Raw genomic sequence first — 23,916 nt, forward strand, 5'->3', positions numbered from 1 at the left:
TATTAAAATAATGTATTTAAAGGCTCCAGTAATTTAATCTGCTTAAAAATATAAAGGGTACCAAGTGAAGATAGCCTCTGATCAAGCACATTTGTGCATATTGCAGTCTGGAGTAAGAGCTTCTAATAGTTAATTATATAAGTTTGAAAGAAAGCATTAAAAAGAAATAATCCCCCCCCCCCCAAAAAAAAACAAACAAAAAAAAAACATCCTTTTGGTGTTTTGTTTAGCAAGAATGTATAACCTTTTAAATATTTGAAAGTATTTCTTGGAGGTGCATACTATAATACAAATAAATGATACCGCAGCAATCTTATGCCAAGCTAAAACATCAAAATGTATTGTAACATAATATAACAGGGACAAAAAAGAAGAACTGGCACCACTCCAAGTCACTCTGCAGATTACCCTTGACAAAGGCTACCACTCCGAAACATTGTTGATCTCAGTAACACTGTCTACTTCTCTGCAACATTTACCTGAGTGACTCGTAAGTTCTGTACCAAGTCCTTTTTATATTATTTTAAAGTAGATTTCTACTTTTTTACTTCAGGTATCAGATTTTATAGTTTACTCTTATATTTTGCACCGCCTACAAATACATTTTCTGCTACCTGTTGCGCACAGGTTGGGAGTTTTTGCACCTCATTTACTTATTTCTGTGCTTTTTTGTGCCTTTTGTTTGCCACCTCTCATAACTACACAGTTACTAACCTATCTAGATATAATTATCCAGCCTAACTGCAAAGAAACCTGCCCAGATAGAGATACCATTATGTTAACTCCCTTGCAGTGAGCGCAAACAGCACAATCAGATACAGGTAAAAAGAAGTACAGATAAAATGTACTTTCAATTTACTGGTGAATAGAGCAGGTTTGTCGATAACTCAACCGAGTCTAAGGATATTCTGACGGTAACTGCCTGAGGGCCAGAATTGGACAGCCTTGTGGCTCACCAAAATGCTTCCACATAGATAATCTTTCTACATATAAAATAAGTCATGAATGGAGCACCTTAAGCCTTAATAAGTGAAACAGATTCAACCCAAAAAGCCCCGCATACAGGGTTTGAGTAATACCTTTAGGAGGCTGCATCAGCCTGGATTTTGGAAACAGGTGTCTCTTTCTTATAGGGAGGATGACACTGGTTATTAGGGCCTCGATGACATTGTCAAGACCTGCGATGTCACTCCAGGTCACCTACAGGGAACAAACACAATTGTAAAACTGCTTCTACAATGCAACCTTAGAAATATTAGACAAAGCAAAAACGAATAGCACTATAAAGTAATGGGGGTTTAAAAGGATATATACAGGTTTCTTCACTGTCCTGGTCCTTCCTTCCCCAGTTTACTTCTTTCCATGTAACCTTTTCCCTTACCTCCATGTTGAGTGGGTCCACTAACTGTGCGGCGATGCACATTTCGTATTGCGTCAGACTGACAGTTTTTCCTCCAATCTGACTCATCGGTTGTTTAGCCTACAAGATACCAAAAGAATAAAAGTAAGTTTACCGTGTTTTAAAATGATTAACTAAGGATCCCACCAAGAATACCACATCTCAGGCAATGCTATTAAAACCCTTTCCCGTGTGAGGTCCACCTGGTGAGATTCATGGATGATCACTGCACATAGCTTTGGAGAACTAATGTAAATACTGATATCTGTAGATCCCGTTTACAATCACAGGATTTTATCTTTTAGGGAACATTGTTACCCCTTCTTTCTATAGACTTAACTAGTATTCTCTGTTGTCAAAGTTATTAAGAAAAAAGTTCCATACCTCTATCTGAGGTTCATCTTCTGGTTCCGGTTTTCTGGTTGAATCGAAGGCATGCATCATCCATTTGGCGGTGTAATAACTGGCTGCGCCCAATACCGTCAGTTTGACAATATTGCCGATAACATGATTCCCAACCAGATAACGAGAAAAGACATCCATAGAAAACATGTTCTAAAGACAAATAAAAATACATTAATACATAAGAACCTTTTTTGACAACTGCTACTTTAGATTTTCAAGTAAATGAAACATCACATTTGCTCACTTTACATATTTCCATATATGGTAATATTGCTGTGGCTGGTGGTACAGTGGTCATGTCACATAATTATTAGGACTTGAAATTTACCTGCTTTGTGTGTTCACAGCTTACTGATTTTTAAACCACAATAGAGAAGCAAACTAGTGGGTTTAAGAAAAAACAAAATCTTCCAAAACCTTTTTTTAATTTTAAAACTATACTTTTATACGTCTATTTACTTTTTAAGTCTAGATTGTAAACGTAATATCCTCACATTCTCTGTCACATTATAGCCTTGTAGCTTCTTTGCTATTATGACATCACAATTGCCCACTTTGCATATTTCCATATATGGTAATATGGGCCTTGGTAACTGTAAACAGGATGTTGGAATCAAATTGTTTATGAAATAAATTAAACCACATTTGGCCAGAAATAATAGCGCTCTGATCAGAGATATTTCAAACGTTTTGGTTATGGATGGATGTAATACCGGTCCTGAGTGCTTTGCTGGAGAAAGTTCAGCCACCTCTTGTATTGCAGCCATCTATCCATAGAGGAGATGGTAACATCCTGTTTTGTTTTGCCATATTTGCTTAGCGCAGAGTAATTTCTATGTCATTGTTTTACTATCTATATTCTACCACGTTCCATGGGGAAGGACACCTCAGTTCAATCATTTTTCGACCAAAACAGAGAAGCAAGTTTTGAGCAAAACAATACTATCTAATTCCCTTTATCTTTTTATAATATAACTATACATTTGACTTATGGTCTATGTTAGATTATGTGCATTTATAATTTAGGGTATACATACTTTTCCTAAGAAGCTACAGTCCTGTAGCTTCTTCTTCTCTCTGAGGTCCTCGTCTATGAACAATCACTGTGTGAATGAGGGCACAGTCACTGCAGGCACCGGGGTTTTATAGCCTAGCTATTATGACATCATAGTTGCCTGCTTTGCATGTTTTCCATATATGGTGATATGGGCATGGCTTAGAGTAAAGTCAAGACCGTGCAAGTTAACTATTATGACATCACATGCCTGATTTACATATTTTCCATATATGGCAATGTAGGTGTGGCCTGCATGTTCACAGCTTACTGATCATGAAAACATCAATTCAAAGATGCAAATAATGATGGTTCAAGTTAAATAAATGAGATAAAAATAGATGTTGGACGAAAAGCAGACTGCTAATTTTCTTGCCCTGTACAAGGAAATGCTACCACGCATAGCTTTTCTTTTCCCTGTAAACCTATAACATAGGTACATACCCTTGTCCTCATACACACATGAGAAATGCACTCATTTAGTTTCCGGAATAAAGTGCGCATGTTTTTGGACTATTAAATTACATTTATATAACACACGCAGGTTCTGCAGCTCTGTTATTGACTTAAGCGTCTTAAGAGGAAAACTATTCACACTATTCTGTAGAAGACACACACACACAACCTTAAACAGAAAGATAACACTGCCCTTGGCCTTAACCTACTTTATTCAAACTACAACTTACAACTTATAACTAACAATACTATTACTAATAATAATCCTATGAGTCCAACTTAAGAACCAATACGTCTTGGTTATCTCTCAATCCATTAGGCTTCGTGTATTAGGACAGCATGTCGATTCCCTGGCTCATTGGCTCCTGGAACATGCACATTCTTTCTATTGCCTTATGTAAGTGGAGCCGTCCTATTTTTACACTATCCTGACAAAAGCTGGAAAAGAAAAAATAAAAAGAGCTTGTCAGTGGGCATAGTTTTGTTATCAGCTCATTGTCACTCTGAAATCTAACTTACTGCGAGTTGAGTTTACAAAGTGTGAAGATGCTGAGAAATGATACAATGATTCACTTGGTGGAGCCAACTCTACAATATGAAGTTGTAAAGTTCTCTGGACTGTATTCACTCAATCATTCAGTGGGACAAAAAAAAAAACAGGAGGCCTATGTGGGTTTCTCCTCTGAGAAGGACAGAGTGTGTGCTCCATAACACGCACTTACTATGTCAAAATGGCACATCTTGCTTTGACTTTGTCACGTCAGTATTTTTTGTCACTGGACACAAAGGCTTTTCTTACGTTTACTATTAGCCAAAAAACATTACATAGGGGTTTCATATGCAATACATGAATATAAGAGAGAGAGAGGTGTCACATACCCATCGTCTGAATGGCTGTCTGCATATTCTTTGAGGGAAAGCAGAGCGGCATCGCGGCATATTTCCCTCAGATCACTTCCTGAGAATCCATCGGTGTAGTCGGCAATTTCACGCAGGTCTACATCTTCATTCACCTAAAGAAAACATATTAGGACACATAAGGACAATTAATTGGTGATTTTCCCCAGTGTCATTTAAATAACTACCAAGAGACCAAAGCCGGGTGATATAGATTCATAAGGAGTAAACAAGGGCGTGTTTTTCTAAACATTTAGGGAAAGGAAAAGAGTCAAACAAGACTGAGAAGAATCGAGTCCAACTGAAAATGCATTGTGTAAAAAGATTGCAATTGCCTAGCAATCTTGTAAAAGATTGATATTATACCAGTAGCCAGAGAATAGTGGCTTTATGATTTTTGACATTTAATAGTATGTTGTGGAAAGGGGTGACTATCTGAGGCAGTTCCAGCTGAGCAGGACGGTTCTTGGGCCATTGGTGGAATAGTCAACCATTACATAAAAATCACATATATCAAAGTATAAGTTGCTTACATTTTCATTTTCCAAGATGAGACTGAGAATTGATTGACGCTGTGCCGTAGACTAGAAAAAAAAAAGATGAAAACAGCATTTTAGAAAAACTATTCATAATTAGTCCTGTTAATCCCAACAAGAATGCATTTTGAAGTATAGGAATGGGAAAATATATGAAGAATTCATAGTTATGGAGTGGCTAAAACAAACTTTAAATAACCTTGTTTCTTCAGTAGCATTTAGTATTAGTAGTATTTGACCCATACATCACTATCTAAGAGAACCGCAAGTTCTATTTATCTTCATTATTTATCTTAACAATAGTGATTTGGTTTAAAACCGGCTGTAAAAGTTGTGTATTTATACAATAGCTACTAAATGTTTAATGCAGGTCATAAAATGGGTTTGTTTTAAAATATAAACAACTCCTCTTTTTACTAAAGTTCTATTTGTCATGCAACATTTTTTGCAGGTTGATGTATTGAGATTATTTAGAACATGGATATACATCAGTTTAACATGAGGATTTCCTTTAAAAAGACATTTTAGTTACATACTGGTTTCTTAATCAGGAATCTGGCTGGCATCCTCCGCAGTATTGCTGGATCGATGTCCTGAGGTCGGTTAGTGGCCCCCATGATAATAACCTATGAAAATACAACAAAAGTGAAACATAAGAAATACTATATGGTGGGAAAAATGTGTTGAAAAAATATGATAAATCTAGAATGAATGATGTGTGGTTTCTTCTCCAAATCCCAGAGCCTCAAAAATCCTTTAGGAACTACACTTATGCACGCAATCTGTATTTTTAAAGTGTTGGATACACATCTTATCTGTGTGTTCTCTAGCTTAAAATCCTAAACAATGTACTCTAGTTTGGAAGATTTGCTTCTAAAAATTTTTAAGGTAATGCCAACGAGATATTACCTGACAATTGTGGCCTGTCTCCAGCCCGTCCCAACGGTTTAGGAACTGGGCTTTCATCATGGCCGTCACTTCATGGTCACTCATGGAACGACTTCGAAGGAAAGAGTCTGTGTGGAGAGAAAGAAAAAGTCAAGCATGATGAATGTACAAAAAGACTCATTAATGCCCATTGATTGGGCACCAGTTGTCTAATATCACATTGAAGTCTAATACATACACCATTTGGGATGGCTAGAGATTGGTGACTTCCAAGAGCAACTTACCGATTTCATCGATGAAAATGATAGTTGGCTGGAGCTTCACAGCCAAAGAGAAAACAGCAGCTGCTAGTTTCTCAGACTCTCCATACCACTTGTTGGTCAGGGTGGATGGTTGGAGATTAATAAACCGGCATCCGGCTTCTTTGGCTGTGGCTTTGGCAATAAGGGTCTTTCCACAACCTGGAGGTCCATAAAGAAGGACACCTGTATAAAAAACAGTGCATGATTTTATTTATACAATAGAAGTACCTTTAGTAATTAAACAATATTAAAATAATGTATTTAAAGGCTCCAGTAATTTAATCTGCTTAAAAATATAAAGGGTACCAAGTGAAGATAGCCTCTGATCAAGCACATTTCTGCATATTGCAGTCTGGAGGAAGAGCTTCTAATAGTTAATTATATAAGTTTGAAAGAAAGCATTACAAAGAAATAATCCCCCCCCCCCCCCCAAAAAAAATAAAAAAAAATACATCCTTCTGGTGTTTTGTTTAGCAAGAATGTATAACCTTTCAAATATTTGAAAGTATTTCTTGGAGGTGCATACTATAATGCAAATAAATGATACCGCAGCAATCTTATGCCAAGCTAAAAAGTCAAAATGTATTGTAGCATAATATAACAGGGACAAAAAAGAAGAACTGGCACCACTCAAAGTCACTCTGCAGATTACCCTTGACAAAGGCTACCAAGCCGAAACATTGTTGATCTCAGTAACACTGTCTACTTCTCTGCAACATTTACCTGAGTGACTGTAAATTCTGTACCAAGTCCTTTTTATATTATGTTAAAGTAGATTTCTAGTTTTTTACTTCAGGTATCAGATTTTATAGTTTACTCTTATATTTTGCACCTCCTACAAATACATTTTCTGCTACCTGTTACGCACAGGTTGAGAGTTTTTGCACCTCATTTACTTATTTCTGTGCTTTTTTGTGCCTTTTGTTTGCCACCTCTCATAACTACACAGTTACTAACCTATCTAGATATAATTATACAGCCTAACTGCAAAGAAACCTGCCCAGATAGAGATACCATTATGTTAACTCCCTTGCAGTGAGCACAAACAGCACAATCAGCTACAGGTAAAAAGAAGAAACGTGAAAAAACCTAAAATCACGTGTGATGTGTTAAGTTGAATAAGTGACAAAAGTGAAAATATATATTATTCCCCAAATAGGACCGCAGCTACCCACAAAGAAAACACTCTTCCTCAAAGTGTAAAAATACAACCAAACAAAAGAAGTATGGGGCGCAGATGCATATAAGGGAGAAAACAATTGAAGTGAAATATAATAATATTTTAATAATAAAATATATGTAAAACAAACTAAAAAAGTGCAATATGCAGGTAAAGAGTCAATAGACCAGCAAAATGCAACTTACATTTAGTCCATGCACCCAAAGTGCATAATGCGTATATATAGAAAAAACCACCAATGGTGGAATATGGACAAAGTTCAGATAAGTCCTTCCAGATCCTTCCAAACGCGTTTTGCCGACTTGGCTTCTTCAGTAGAAGTATGCTCTGTCCGGTAAGTGGTTTCCTTCTGTTTTTGTGTTGTTTTTGTAGTTATTTCGGTGTATACGTCATCCCGCGTTGTCCATCACTCGTCCGGTAATTTCGTCGCATGCCGTACGCGTCATCGCGTTTTTGCGTGTTGTATGCGTCATCGCGTACTGTCTGTTTCAAGCTGCCGCGTTTCGTGTATCTCTAAGTCTCCGTGTACGATTTAATAAAGATGTGTTGGAAAAAACCTAGACGATTCAGCTTGTATTTGGGGAGATCGTGACGCGATCCTCCCAATGTGTGGGGATGAAAGAACACATGCGGTTAGGAGCGATCTAACAGGTAAGTGGAAATAAAGTTGGCCTCCATACTTCAAGACAAAGGATAGACGGGAAGAAGACTAAAGATACAGAAGAAAAACGAATCCACCAAAGTGTATTACCACCATTACCGAAATGAAATGTTTATTAAATCATTATAGTTGTGTAAAACGTAATATATATCTATAATATTGATAACGATAATTTCAAAAATGTTAAAATTAATTTTATGAAATTATAAAGAATGTGATGCATTAATTTATTTTTGAAGATATAATAAATGTCACTTCTGGCTATTCATTAATGTGTGTAATAAAGTGGAATGAAATAAATAGGTGTCTAAGATCTTTCTGTGTTATACTTCATTTTTTAATATAAAGGCTGAAATAAAAAATAATGAATATATCATATGAGAGGATATCTATATAGGTCAAGGTACTACAGTAAAAAAATTGTGTATATAATAGAAAAAATAAATATAGATAAAATATAATATCCCGTATAATTTATTATAAATTTCGTATAAGATCCCCTTTTTATAGTACTTTATACATTTTCCTCTCACAGTATTATTTCTACAAATATTTATATTTATTTTTTTATGAATACACAATTCTTTTATTGTAGTACCTCAATCTCTATAGATATCCCCTTATATGATATATTCACTATTTTATCTTTTTAGCTTTTAACGGACAGTACGCGATGACGCATACAACACGCAAAAACGCGATGACGCGTACGGCATGCGACGAAATTACCGGACGAGTGATGAACAACGCGGGATGACGTATACACCGAAATAACTACAAAAAAACACAAAAACAGAAGGAAACCACTTACCGGACAGAGCATACTTCTACTGAAGAAGCCAAGTCGGCGAAACGCGTTTGGAAGGATCTGGAAGGACTTATCTGAACTTTGTCCATATTCCACCATTGGTGGTTTTTTCTATATATACGCATTATGCACTTTGGGTGCATGGACTAAATGTAAGTTGCATTTTGCTGGTCTATTGACTCTTTACCTGCATATTGCACTTTTTTAGTTTGTTTTACATATATTTTATTATTAAAATATTATTATATTTCACTTCAATTGTTTTCTCCCTTATATGCATCTGCGCCCCATACTTCTTTTGGACAGGTAAAAAGAAGTACAGATAAAATGTACTTTCAATTTACTGGTGAACAGAGCAGGTTTGTCTATAACTCAACCGAGTCTAAGGATATCCTGACGGTAACTGCCTGAGGGCCAGAATTGGACAGCCTTGTGGCTCACGAAATTTCTTCCATATAGATAATCTTTGTACATATAAAATAAGTCATGAATGGAGAGCCTTCAGCCTTCATAAGTGAAACAGATTCAACCCAAAAAGCCCCGCATACAGGGTTTGAGTAATACCTTTAGGAGGCTGCATCAGCCTGGATTTTGGAAACAGGTGTCTCTTTCTTATAGGGAGGATGACGCTGGTTATTAGGGCCTCGATGACATTGTCAAGACCTGCGATGTCACTCCAGGTCACCTACAGGGAACAAACACAATTGTAAAACTGCTTCTACAATGCAACCTTAGAAATATTAGACAAAGCAAAAAGGAATAGCACTATAAAGTAATGGGGGTTTAAAAGGATATATACAGGATTCTTCACTGTCCTGGTCCTTCCTTCCCCAGTTTACTTCTTTCCATGTAACCTTTTCCCTTACCTCCATGTTGAGTGGGTCCACTAACTGTGCGGCGATGCACATTTCGTATTGCGTCAGACTGACAGTTTTTCCTCCAATCTGTCTTATCGGTTGTTTAGCCTACAAGATACCAAAAGAATAAAAGTAAGTTTACCGTATTTTAAAATGATTAACTAAGGATCCCACCAAGAATACCACATCTCAGGCAATGCTATTAAAACCCTTTCCCGTGTGAGGTCCACCTGGTGAGATTCATGGATGATCACTGCACATAGCTTTGGAGAACTAATGTAAATACTGATATCTGTAGATCCCGTTTACAATCACAGGATTTTATCTTTTAGGGAACATTGTTACCCCTTCTTTCTATAGACTTTACTAGTATTCTCTGTTGTCAAAGTTATTAAGAAAAAAGTTCCATACCTCTATCTGAGGTTCATCTTCTGGTTCCGGTTTTCTGGTTGAATCGAAGGCATGCATCATCCATTTGGCGGTGTAATAACTGGCTGCGCCCAATACCGTCAGTTTGACAATATTGCCGATAACATGATTCCCAACCAGATAACGAGAAAAGACATCCATAGAAAACATGTTTTAAAGACAAATAAAAATACATTAATACATAAGAACCTTTTTTGACAACTGCTACTTTAGATTTTCAAGTAAATGAAACATCACATTTGCTCACTTGACATATTTCCATATATGGTAATATTGCTGTGGCTGGTGGTACAATGGTCATGTCACATAATTATTAGGACTTGAAATTTACCTGCTTTGTGTGTTCACAGCTTACTGATTTTTAAACCACAATAGAGAAGCAAACTAGTGGGTTTAAGAAAAAATAAAATCTTCCAAAATCTTTTTTTAATTTTAAAACTATACTTTTATACGTCTATTTACTTTTTAAGTCTAGATTGTAAACGTAATATCCTCACATTCTCTGTCACATTATAGCCTTGTAGCTTCTTTGCTATTATGACATCACAATTGCCCACTTTGCATATTTCCATATATGGTAATATGGGCCTTGGTAACTGTAAACAGGATGTTGGAATCAAATTGTTTATGAAATAAATTAAACCACATTTGGCCAGAAATAATAGCTCTCTGATCAGAGATATTTCAAACGTTTTGGTTATGGATGGATGTAACACCGGTCCTGAGTGCTTTGCTGGAGAAAGTTCAGCCACCTCTTGTATTGCAGCCATCTATCCATAGAGGAGATGATAACATCCTGTTTTGTTTTGCCATATTTGCTTAGCGCAGAGTAATTTCTATGTCATTGTTTTACTATCTATATTCTACCACGTTCCATGGGGAAGGACACCTCAGTTCAATCATTTTTCGACCAAAACAGAGAAGCAAGTTTTGAGCAAAACAATACTATCTAATTCCCTTTATCTTTTTATAATATAACTATACATTTGACTTATGGTCTATGTTAGATTATGTGCATTTATAATTTAGGGTATACATACTTTTCCTAAGAAGCTACAGTCCTGTAGCTTCTTCTCTCTCTGAGGTCCTCGTCTATGAACAATCACTGTGTGAATGAGGGCACAGTCACTGCAGGCATCGGGGGTTTATAGCCTAGCTATTATGACATCATAGTTGACTGCTTTGCATGTTTTCCATATATGGTGATATGGGCGTGGCTTAAAGTGTGTGTGTGTGTCAAGACCGTGCAAGTTAACTATTATGACATAACATGCCTGATTTACATATTTTCCATATTTGGCAATGTTGGTGTGGCCTGCATGTTTACAGCTTACTGATCATGAAAACATCAATTTCAAAGATGCAAATAATGATGGTTCAAGTTAAATAAATGAGATAAAAATAGATGTTGGACTAAAAGCAGACTGCAAATTATGTTTGTTTTTAACATCTTTAATAAGGAAAAAAAAAAACATTTTTCTTAGTAGTTTAATGAGTTATTTTTTGCTAAAGTACCTTGAAAGGAATGAAACAGGCTGCAGCACCTGAATCCGGTTTTGAGATGTAAGAACCGTCCGCACACTGTGACTTTTAATAGTATCGCTGTAGAGTCGCTCCCACAGTTACTGCAGAAAGGATCCATATAATGATATAATTGTCGGCACGCTTGAGTTGGGCTCTCCTCAGCGGTCCTGTCCTCTAGGTTTACAGACCCCCGTTTGCCTTTAGGAGGGGTAAATTTAAAAAAATATACATATGTATGTATATATGTATATATATATATATATACATATATACATACATATATATATATATACATATATATAGAATATGCTAGTATATTTCTTAAAGACACTACTGCTCCCTTTATGATGTTTTCTAATAAACACATGTTTTCCATGTGAATAAACAGAACTCCACATTCTCCTGTCGGGTGATGTGATCTGTCTGTTTATAAAAAGAGGGGAAGCCATTTTTATAAACTTTACTTTTAAAAAATAGTTTCAAAATTCAAAGCTGAATGGATTTAGGTGACATCAAAGACCCCCCCCCCCGCTTTATGCATCCAATTATAGTGATGCCACCAGAAAAAAACGCTTGTGTAACGTCTACTGGAAATGCAAGATGTTTTTCCATGGTGATTCTCGTAAAGGATATCAGATGGCAACTGCGCACATCACGAAAATTAGTGACAGTCAATTATCCAATTAGACATTAAAATGGTTTAATATTATGTATTTTACTGTTAATGCACATCATTTGTGTAAGACATGATAACAACAAGTTTACACTTTTATCTGGATAGACGCATCTATAATAATCACTGCATGAATTGTTATCACAATATAAATAAAATATATTAATAAGGATAAAATATAGTAATAATCCCCACATGAACTGCCCTTGGTTATTCCCATCTATATTTGAGTGCAATTTGCACATGCTTTGTTTTACCATCTGGTGTCTCACTAGACGTCTTAAGGTTGTGATCGAGAAAGTTTAAATTAGACTTGGGCGCCGGCGAAGACGAAGACGTGTTTGTCTTCGTGTTAGTCTTCGATGGAAAGATATCTGCAAATTCTAGAAATATTCGTCCTTTCCCGTGTTAGTTTCGTATGTGTACTTTGTATTCATTTTTTCTTCGTTTTCTGGTGGTTGCCATGGAAATGCCATGAAACGGTGCTAAAGTCAATAAATGAATGCATTGTTCAATAGGGAATTTGAGACCGATTTTACGCACTTGCCTAACATTTGCGACTTGAGTATAATGGCATACTTACCTACAACCCCAATTTAACCGTACAGGATTGAATGACAAGCGGGACTGTCCCGTGAGATTTGGGACTGTTGGGAGGTATGTGGATGGATGAAAGTGGTCAAAAACTCAAAATAAGCTTAGACTTAGAGTTATAGGGTTAATTAAGGTTAAGGATAGTAGTGGTGCACCGGTTTGGTTAAACATCTATTATTAATTTATCTAACTTAAAATTTAATAGGTGTTATTAACATAAGGGGTTATTTTCTAATTATATTTTACAAGTTATTTAATTTATTATATTTTTTGTACCTATATTTGCATACCTACTTTACCCAAATGTGACGGGACAGGACTGAAAAAAACTGAAAAATCGGGACTTTTTTCAGGTAGAGAAAGCTGAAAACAGCCCATGGGCTATTTTGCTTATCTAACATTCAAAAAATAGATTAATAAATATAGTGCAGCGCTCCGTTTATAATAACTCTATATTAGTAGTGCTATGCAGTTTTGTATTATATAACAATTGAATATGTCCCTTCTTACAAAGTAACACCCATCGTATGTAAAGAGAAAAAAAAGGATACTTGGATTCAAATCACAGATGGTATCTTCTATGAGACCCTCAACATAGGGGTTATGTGTTAAGTGCTAGCAGCTATTTTTTATATTCATTTTATATACTTTATTTATCCATATATCTATTAGAAGCGCCATTAGTCACTTTATTTTTGTATGGCTTATCTAACATTTACTACAAGAATTTAGCTACATCCCTGGTGCCACGTCTCTGTTTCCTATTCATAGCTTTAAAGAAAGAAAGACCCATCCCGAAGGAGAGCCTTCAAGCCCTCATAGTGACAATTCCCAACCAGTGATAAAATTGGACAACTGCTCTATCTACAGGCCAATTTCCCTGCTGAATGGGGTTGTTAAATTGTATGCCAAAGTGTTTGCGAATTGACTTACTCCCTTTGTGTTGTCCCTTCTGCATCTGGATAAATTGGGGTTCATTTTAGGTAGCCAACCCCATAACAATACCGCAACTTCTTGAATGTCATATGGAAATCAGAGGCCCACACCTCCCTTGTCTTCTGGCATCTTTTGACGCTGACACACAAAAGAAAGCCCTGCGCTCAAACTCCCATCATTCTTAGGCGGCAGCAACGGCTATAGTATTCATCAGCCCAAAATACATAGAACAAACACAAAAAAAGTTACCTGCGCACTATCCCAAACACCTGTGCTCATATAGACAAATGGAGGTTTTTAGTTTCACTCCAATGGCCATTAAAATGGAAGCTCGCCTGCCACGTCACGGCAAACCTCTTAGGCGAGTCCTACACTATACAATTCACCTCGCTGCTGTGAGCTAAAGGTAAAAATCTCCTTTGACGCTGAGAAGGCTTTTGACCGACTTTACTAGGAATGCTTACAAAAAAGTTTAGCGAAATTGGGCGTCCACCAATCCCTACAAACAGGGATAAATGGCACTATATAGAAACCCCGGCAAGTGTCTGTTTGTTAGGATTCTGCACTATGCTTTTTAATTTTACCAATGTGATCCGTGTAAGAGCATATGCCTTGATCAAAGGATTCCCAATTGAGACATCTCCCTCGGTCTCTTCGGGTATGATATCTTCACCGTCCTTACATCCCCAAACAGTTCTTCTTCTACCTAGATGAACATCTGGAGAACTATAAATAAGTATCCTATTGCAAACCTATCATTTCGAAAACTCAGGCACTGAACAATCTTTTACTCATCCCAAAAAAAGCTCATGAAAAAACCTGCTAAATAGATTCTACTATTTGTCTTGAGTTTAGAAATACCAGATGGGAGTGTTGGTTAAGAAGGACCAGGAAAAAGCGGAAACTTTAAATAACAGTTTTTCCTCAGTATATATTAAGGAGGAACCTATGGCAATGGATATATTGAAGGGCTGTTTAGGGATAATATTCAAGCATTCATTGGGAAGAAAGGATGGATGGTGACGTAGAACGCTGCACGCATCACGCTATGCGTGCTGAGTAATACGCCTGCGGCTAGTGCCGGCTTTTGGAGACGTATGGCGATGCTCGGTTTTACCGGGTAATGGTGTAGCTGCCGAGACGAAAATTTAGCGCTTCCGAGCCTCAGAATAATCCCAGGACAGCGGTTTATTTTATTACAGCGGACTCAGCCTGACCCAGCCTGGGGGATCAACCTGGTATTTGGCACCCACTTACTTGCATACTTTCTATACATTTCCTGCGTGTTTTTATTTGCCTGGAGTAAGAAGCAGGATATATGGCATCCTGATGGTCGAATAGAAAACACAGATGCAGAGATATATGGACATATCCCTCGTCCACGACTACAACTGCGATTCCATCTAGTTGTTCACCGTCCGGTTTTCAACGCAAGATAAGTGACGTTTTTAGTATACATATATCTCTCTGTATACTGCTATTAACTGAGATTCAAAGAAATTTCTGGAAGTATCAACACACTATCGCACTACATTGCTGCACTACGCCATTAACTGGAGATATTTATACTTATAAACATCCGGAGGCCTAAATCTATGAGGTCCCTGGGAATTTCACTGCTTACCACCGAATATATTTTTTATTTTTCTCATTATTTTGAAATAGCTTGAATTTTTTGGACTCAAAATGAATTAATAAGAATTAATGCGAATAATCTAAGTAAAAGACGAGAGGTATAAAACCTTAGGAGATCAAGGAAATATATGAGGAGGGGGTTAACAAGCTAAGGAAAGAAAGGAGTAAAAAAGAGGAAAAAAAAAATAAGGAGAGAAACATCATATAAGAAATTAACGGGTATAAACGGCTTCAGAGCACTTGTATTTAAAATACTAAGATGCCGCCAAAAAAGGACAAAGACAGAGAAAGGGATAGAGAAAAGGACAGAAGATTGAGCCATGAAAAATCTAAAGTCCTAACTACATAATACTCTCCCAAACCGATTCTCACTACACCTACACCCAAACATCCTTCAAAAGACTCCTCGGACATATCAGTTGATTCCTCTCTTGATACTCACCCCCAATTGGTACAAACTGAATTAATCAATCCAATCAAGATTAATAATATAAGTGATTTATATTCCAAACTCACTATAGAAATGAAAACCAATACAATCTCTCTGAAGCAAGACAGTGCATCAATTTCAGAAAAATTTATCTCACAATCAAACCTAATCCAGGCACTGCAGGACGAACTAGAGAATCTTAGAATGCAGAACAGTGATCTCAGATCTAATTATCAAGCTATAGAAACGAAATTAACACTCTTGGAAGACAGATCAAGATGGAAAAACTTGCGGATAAGGGGGATACCTGAAGAAATTAGCAATCTGGAGAATTATTTAAAGGATCTTCTATCAACCTTTATTAAAGAAGATAGTTTAGGTCATTTTTTGCTGGAAAACTTTCATAGACTTCCTAAACCAAAAGACCTAATCACTAGCACTCCAAGGGATGTAATAGTCCGTTTCAACAATTTTTACATCAAGAATCTTTTTATAACACAATTTAATAAAAATTCTGCACAAAGTCAGCAATATAAAGATCTGAAACTTCTTCCTGATTTCTCAATGGCAATACGAAAGTTTAGAAGACAATTTTATGATGGCACTAAGAAACTCCGCGATCTGAGCATCAAGTATAAATGGGGATCACCCTTTAAGTTGATTATACAGAATGAGGGAGAAACGCTAGTAATTAATAAACCTCCAGAACTTGAAGATTTCTTATCTACATTCTCGCATAGGAAAAGTACTTTGTAGGGACGACGATAGCAAGGCAGCTATCCCATTATGAATTGAACTTTTTATTAATAATTTATTTAACTTATTATTATTATTTTTTTTTGGTATTTAGGACACTTGTCACTTTAAATTATGAGTACTTGCACACTATTAGAAGATTTGCACACTCTCTATCATAATTGTATGTATTAGAAATGCACTTGGAAAATCTGAAGTTTTTTAAGTTATATTGATTTTGAATAGTTAATACACTATGAATTGAGTTTTATAGTTAGATATATCTACTTAAATATCTATAATATTTATTATTTTAACTTTCACCATATTTTCTATTTATTTGGATAGTTAGCACCTTTGCACTTTAATTCTGCAAATATTCACTATTATTTGCAGACTCAATACACCACATTATAAATATTAATTTTGGGTAAAGGAACATTAATATACACTAGAAATACACACTGTAATAATTTATTTATTATTATTATTGATTAACTAATTTTACCAATGATCACATAACAATGAAGTGGCAGCACACTAAATGCCTTTGGCACTTTATACCCGCTAAATTGCACTTAATTACTACCTATAATAATGTATTTATTTGATGCAGTAATTTATTTATTATTATTATTATTGATTGATTAATTCCATTAATAATGAAATTATCATATAATAATGAAATGGCAGCACACTAAATGTTTTTAGCACTTTATTCTTGCTCATTTGCACTTAATTATCACTTACAATAATTAAAAAATAAGTTTGAGGAATTTGTAAGTTTAAAGTGCTACTGGGTTAAGCCATTTCTTACATATTTCATATGTTTACTAGTGTCTAAACAATATATTATATTATTTATTTACTTAATTTATATTTAATTCTGTAATAATTTACTTATTATTATTATTGATTAATTAATTTTACCAATAATGAATTTATTATATAACAATGAAATGGCTGCACACTAAATTTCTTTAGCACTTTATATCTGCTTATTTGCACTTAATTATTATTTACAATAACGTATTTATTTGATGAAATAACTTACTTATTATTATTATTACTGATTAATTAATTCTATTAATAATGAAAGTATTATATAATAATGAAATGGCGGCACATTAAATGCCTTTAGCACTTTATTTTTGCTCATTTGCACTTAATTATCACCTACAATAATTAATGATTAATTAATTCTATTAATAATGAAAGTATTATATAATAATGAAATGGCGGCACATTAAATGCCTCTAGCACTTTATTTTTGCTCATTTGCACTTAATTATCACTTACAATAATTAAAAAACAAGCTTGAGGAAATTGAAAGTTTTAAGTATTACTGGGTTAAGCCATTTTTTTACATACTTCACATGTTTACTAGTGTCTAAACAATATATTATATTAAATATTTATTTAACTTATATTTAATTTTGTAATAATCTACTTATTATTATTATCGATTAATTAATTCTACTAATAATGAATTTATCACTTAACAATGAAGTGGCAGCACACTAAATTTCTTTAGCACTTTATACCTGTTTATTTGCACCTAATTATTATTTACAATAATGTATTTATTGGATGAAATAACTTATTTATTAATATTATTATTGATTAATTAATTCCATTAATAATGAAAGTATCATATAATAATGATACTTTGGTATCATTTAGCACCTTGTTTTTGCTCATTTGCACTTAATTATTACTTACAATAATGTATTTATTTATTTAATTTATATCTTTATTTTTATTAATTCATTTATTATTATTATTTTCATTAACTATATTGGTTAAAATCGAATTTATTATATTTTAATGAAAATAGAAGTGTATTAATTAATTAAATAATATACTAAGATATAATTACATCATATTAGTGTATTGCACATAAACACTGCTTAATAAATATTATTTATTTACTTATTTGGTTAAATTACACTTAAAATTTTTACTTATTTATTATCACCCTATTCATTAATTAATATGGCTAAAAGAATTTACCATATTTAAAGAAGTAGTAGTACACTAATTTGTTAATATGATCAATTTAAATTACATTAAGCTGGTCTACTGGTGCCTAGACATTATTTAAAATATACAAATATTTTTTTTTTTTTTTTTTTTTTATTAACTTAAAGGTCTCCTAAACGTCGGCACCTACGCATGAATTCGCCCAATCTAATGATGGGGCAAAGGACGCATGAAAGATTTTCATGTGTAAACTGTATAAATGCTTTGTTTTTTGTTGTCTGTCTATGTCTTGACGGTAAATCAAAGTTGAGGAGGGAGGAAGAGGGCCTAATATTATTTAATATCTATGACACTTAAACTTGTTTCTATTAATTGCCAAGGTTTAAATTCCCATACAAAAGAGGTTTCTTATATGATATGTTAATTAGAGAACAAATAGACATATGTTTTGCGCAAGAAACACATTGGAAAAAAGGAGTTTCCCACCATTGGACTTATAAGAAATACCCTGTTATTACTCACTCCAGTTTAAGTGGGGGAAAAAAAGAGGAGTTGCAATCTTGATAAACAAAAATATTAAGTTTGAACAGATACGGAATCTGACCAAGAAGCTAGATACACTATTCTCCTTTGTAAGTTGAATGACGTGACCTATACGTTAGTTAATATATATGCACCAAATATCTCTACAGTTAGATTTTTGGATAAAACTCCTGAAAAAGTCCATGCTATCTCAAAAGGTTTCTTAGTAATCGGAGGAGATATGAATTGTATATTAGACGTTAAATTGGATAAGAGTTTTATGCATGGTACATATCCAAATTTAAAGTTGAAATCCTTAGCTAACTCATTTTCTCTGTGTCTTGCTCGTAATAATTTGTTCGATATTTGGAGAATGTATAATCCATCTGTGAAGGAGTTTACGCATTATTCTGTTAGGCATCACTCGTATTCCAGAATTGATATGTTTTTTTCAGACAATAAATCTTTAGAAATCTATGAGTCGCCTACTATAGGAAATTTGACTTGGTCCGATCACGCACCTATCTTTATAAAAATTAAAAACAATGAAGAATTTAAAATAAAATCTAATTGGAGGCTTAATGAATCCCTTTTGCTTTCACGCGATTTCAAGGAACAACTTAGGAATTTGGCCAAAAATTTTATTGAGACCAACGATAATGGTACAGTCTCGATTGCAACTCTATGGTGCGCTTTTAAATGCACCATGCGGGGCTATCTTATAAAACAGGGTGCATATATAAAGAAAATGAAAGGCGCGACCCTAACAGATTTATATATTGAGCTGGCACAATTAGAAGCTAGTAATAAAATAAGACCTTCAAATCTCCTATACACAGACATAAAAGAAATTCAATGTAAGATTAAAGAGAGACTAATGGAGAACATCAATAAAAATCTTTTATTCCTTAAACAGGATTGGTATTACAGTAGTAACAGGGCCAGTAAGAATTTAACTAAAAAAATTAAAAATAGGTTAGCTAAAAGTAGAATTAATAAGATCGTATATAATGGTAAAACCTATTTAACCCCAAAACTAATTGGAGAAGCTTTTAGAGAATACTATAGCACATTATATAATTTACCTATAGTTAATAAGGATAAAACACAGATAAGTTCATTTCTTAACGATTTAAATTTACCTAAACTATCTAAAGTAAAGTTGGAAAACTTAAATCTATCTATTCAACTCTCTGAGATTAACACTATAATAAGGAATCCAAAGCTCCCGGTCCAGATGGATTTTCAGCTCCTTTCTATCAATTATTGGACCCCATAATATCTCCATTATTATTGAAAGTATTTAGAGAAGTTCCTTTAGGGAAAGAGTTTCCGTCGGAAATGTTACAGACCACAATAACTCCTTTCCCAAAGATTGGGAAAGATCTGAGTAAGGTTTCAAACTACCGCCCTATTTCTCTTATAAACCTTGACATTAAAATATTTTCAAAAATTTTAGCTAACAGATTAGCTGCTGTTATGCAGGACTTGATCCATTCAGACCAAACGGGCTTTATACTGGGTAGGAGTGGTGAAGATAATACCCGTAGGATATTAAATCTTATACATGAAATACACTTTAATAATACGCCGGCAGTCTTCTTAGCCTTAGATGCGGAGAAGGCTTTTGACCGGGTGTCAGGAACCTATTTTTCGCTGCCTGAACCATGGCTTTTTCATACCTGTGCCATTTACATCTGCTACCACTAGTGGCCACCCTCTGCCCTCTGGAGCACTCAGAACTCAGGTGTGCCTTGTTACCTGGGTTGAGCCCTAGTGAATACATCCAGCTGGGCCTTGTTACCTGGATTGCCCTGCCTTTATGAACCTGCCCTGCCCTTCAGTCAGGGCCTTTGTATTGAAGTCTATGGACCTTCCTGCTGTGGCTCTGCACCTGTACTGTTCCTGGTTCCCTGCTTTCGTGCCCTTCCAAGTGGACTCCCTGCTTTCGTGCCCTTCCAAGTGGACTCCCTGCTTTCGTGCCCTTCCAAGTGGACTCCCTGCTATTGTGTCCTTCCAAGTGGACTCCCTGCTTTCGTGTCCTTCCAAGTGGACTCCCTGCTATTGTGTCCTTCCAAGTGGACTCCCTGCTATTGTGTCCTTCCAAGTGGACTCCCTGCTATTGTTGTGTCCTTCCAAGTGGACTCCCTGCTATTGTTGTGTCCTTCCAAGTGGACTCCCTGCTATTGTTGTGTCCTTTCAAGTGGACTCCCTGCTTTTGTGCCTTTTCTACCCTTCCAAGCGGGCTCTCTGTCTGTCGTGCCCTTCCCAGCGGGCTCTCTGTCTGTCGCGCCCTTCCAAGGGGGCTCCCTGCCAAAAGACTTATTACCTGTATTTTATTTTGCCATACGTCCGGTTACTTGCTTAGACTATTTTACCCTTATTTGCTGGTCCTGTTATATACATCAAATACACTGCATTACCTGGATTTCTGTTTGTGGTGTCTTTGTTTGCATAATCATGCACCGTGGGTTACATACTGAACCCCAAGTATCCCCTGCGCATAGGCTCCTACCCGACCTGATCACCCGAGTCCTGACACCGGGTGAGTTGGCCCTTTTTGGAAGAAACTTTAAAAATGTTTGGCCTGAATGGACAGCAGTATAAAAATCTGCAAGCAAAGATCTCAGGTTCAAACTTAAATTCGACCATTTTTTCTATCAATAATGGGACAAGACAAGGATACCCTCTAGCTCCATTACTGTATGCCCTCTCTATTGAACCCCTCGCGACGATAATACGTCGGTCGGAAAAATCTCTGGAATAACAACAGGTCCATATGAACACAAAATCTCTTTATACGCAGATGATATTCTCCTCACTTTATCTTTACCTGAAATATCACTCTCAGAGACATTGGAAAGTATTAAGGAATATGCAGTATACTCTAATTATAAATTGAATTTAGATAAATCTCAGATCATTGACTTTAATATGGATTTTCTAGATTTGAAGAAATTAAAAGTAACTTTGCTTTTTTATGGGGACAAAACCACATTGACTATCTAGGCATTAAGATATATCAGAACCTTAGAGATACTGTAATTAATAACTATACTATCCTTCTGGAAACTCTTAGAAATCAACTTACACAATGGAAAGGCTTAGAAATATCATGGTTAGGCAGACTAAACACATTAAAGTCGTATGTCCTTTCAAAATTAATTTACTTATTCAGAGTTATTCCTTTATCAGTTCCACTAAGAATTTTAAATCAATTTGAAAAATTATTTTACTCATTCGTATGGTTGGGTAAAAAATCGAGGATCTCACGAATAATACTTACCAAAAGTCTCTCATAGATTGGACTTAATTTCCCCAATTTACGTACCCTCCATCAAATCTGCCTCTTTGGCCATTTTTTGGCATGGGATACAAAACGAGAACTGCACCTTCCATGGTATAGATACGAGAGGTGGAAGTGTCATAATTTAGATCCATATTATCTGTATTGGTTCAATATAAAGGGAATAAATGATTTAGAGATTGTTAACCCTATCATCTCGAATATTTTGAACAACATGATTAGTTTCAAGAAAAAATTTGGTCTTCTTCGATATTTACTCCTCTAATAGTCTTGCAAAATCTGATAAAAGATATTGATTTAAGACTCTGGTTTTCCCAAGGAGTGGCTACATTAGAGGACATCTGGTCTTCTACGGACCTAGCTTCCTTTAAAGAACTACAAGTTAAATATTCTTTCTTAAGTAAAGAATTTTTCCCATATTTAAGGATTAGAAATTTTATTAAACATAACCCGGTCAGACCTTTGACTAATCTGGATAGGTTTTTGAACAGACATCATAAAAGAAATACAATTATGCAAATAACTAAACTGCTTGAACAAGATTCTATTCCAGATAAACCCAATACTATCTTAAAATGGGAAACGGACTTGGGAATTTCTTTTTTATCTGATATCTGGGCTGCAGCCTGGATTAACACAAGAAAGGCGATACATTGTATAAATTTGCACGAACAATTTTTTAAACTCCTTCACAGATGGTATTACGTTCCGACATCTATACATAAAATGTATGGATCCACTTCTAACAAATGTTGTAGATGTAAATTAGAATTAGGATCCATGCTACATATCTGGTGGGAATGTGACAAACTCTCTAATATGAAATTTAAAGTTGTTGAATTATTTAGGAAGTTATTTGGGTTCGACTTAATATTGTACCCTCAAACTTTTTTATTTCATATCGACATATCCTTGCAAAATAAATCAAATCGATATCTGGCCATTAACATTCTGGCCGCTATCAAAATTTGTATCGCAAGAAACTGGAAAATGGAACATGGTCTCAAGTAATTACTCAGATAAATTATCAATATAAAATGGAAAAACAATTTTATAGGATATATAGTAACATCTATAATTATAAGGCAATCTGGCTCCCATGGCAAAATATGATCTCGGAGACCGATTTAGTATAATAGAGATTCCTTTTTCTCTCTCTTTTCTTCTTTTTTTCTTATATTTTTAATTTTTTCTTTTTTTTAACCTTGGCAAATTACTATTATTATTTTCATTATTAGTAATTTTATGATATTTTCTCTTCCTCCCTCCCGCAGCTCTGGTTATAATATCAGATTATGATAATCTCAATTTACTGTCATTGTATGTATGTCAGATATTTTATTTCGTAAAATTTTACTCTTGAGACATAGAAATGTAAGATCTTGTCTTGTTATATGTTTGTAATGGTCAAATTTTATATGTAATAAAATCTTTAAAAAAAAAAAAAAAGAATTCATTGGGAAGAACAGTATTATTAGCAAAAATCAGCATGGTTTTATGAAACATAGGTCCTGTCAAACTAATTTAATTGCATTCTACAAAGAAGTAAGTCAAAGTATAGATCAGGGGGTTGCAGTGGATGTAATCTACTTGGATTTTGCCAAGGCGTTTGAGACGGTTCCACACAATAGGTTAGTATTCAAACTGCAGGAAATTGGTCTAGATGCAAATTCTTGTGCTCAGGTAGAACCTTGGCTTAGAGATA

At 35.0% G+C, this 23,916-nt stretch overlaps 1 protein-coding gene across 1 annotated transcript; it reads right to left on the minus strand.

The window, feature by feature from the left end:
- Positions 1-3,643: 3,643 nt before the first annotated feature.
- On the minus strand, positions 3,644-10,022 carry LOC149288564 (outer mitochondrial transmembrane helix translocase-like). Its single transcript, XM_089491308.1, has 9 exons — positions 9,855-10,022; positions 9,453-9,551; positions 9,151-9,271; positions 5,920-6,120; positions 5,657-5,763; positions 5,284-5,373; positions 4,745-4,795; positions 4,194-4,327; positions 3,644-3,752 (listed from the first exon to the last, which is right to left on the minus strand). The coding sequence occupies exons 1-9, from the start codon at positions 10,020-10,022 to the stop codon at positions 3,644-3,646; spliced, it is 1,080 nt and encodes a 359-aa protein (XP_089347434.1).
- Between the last annotated feature and the right edge of the window lie 13,894 nt (positions 10,023-23,916).

Source organism: Sceloporus occidentalis, unplaced genomic scaffold (assembly GCF_023333645.1).
Source record: "Sceloporus occidentalis isolate IW3139 unplaced genomic scaffold, rSceOcc1.0.p SCAF_50, whole genome shotgun sequence".
Lineage (NCBI taxonomy): Eukaryota > Metazoa > Chordata > Lepidosauria > Squamata > Phrynosomatidae > Sceloporus > Sceloporus occidentalis.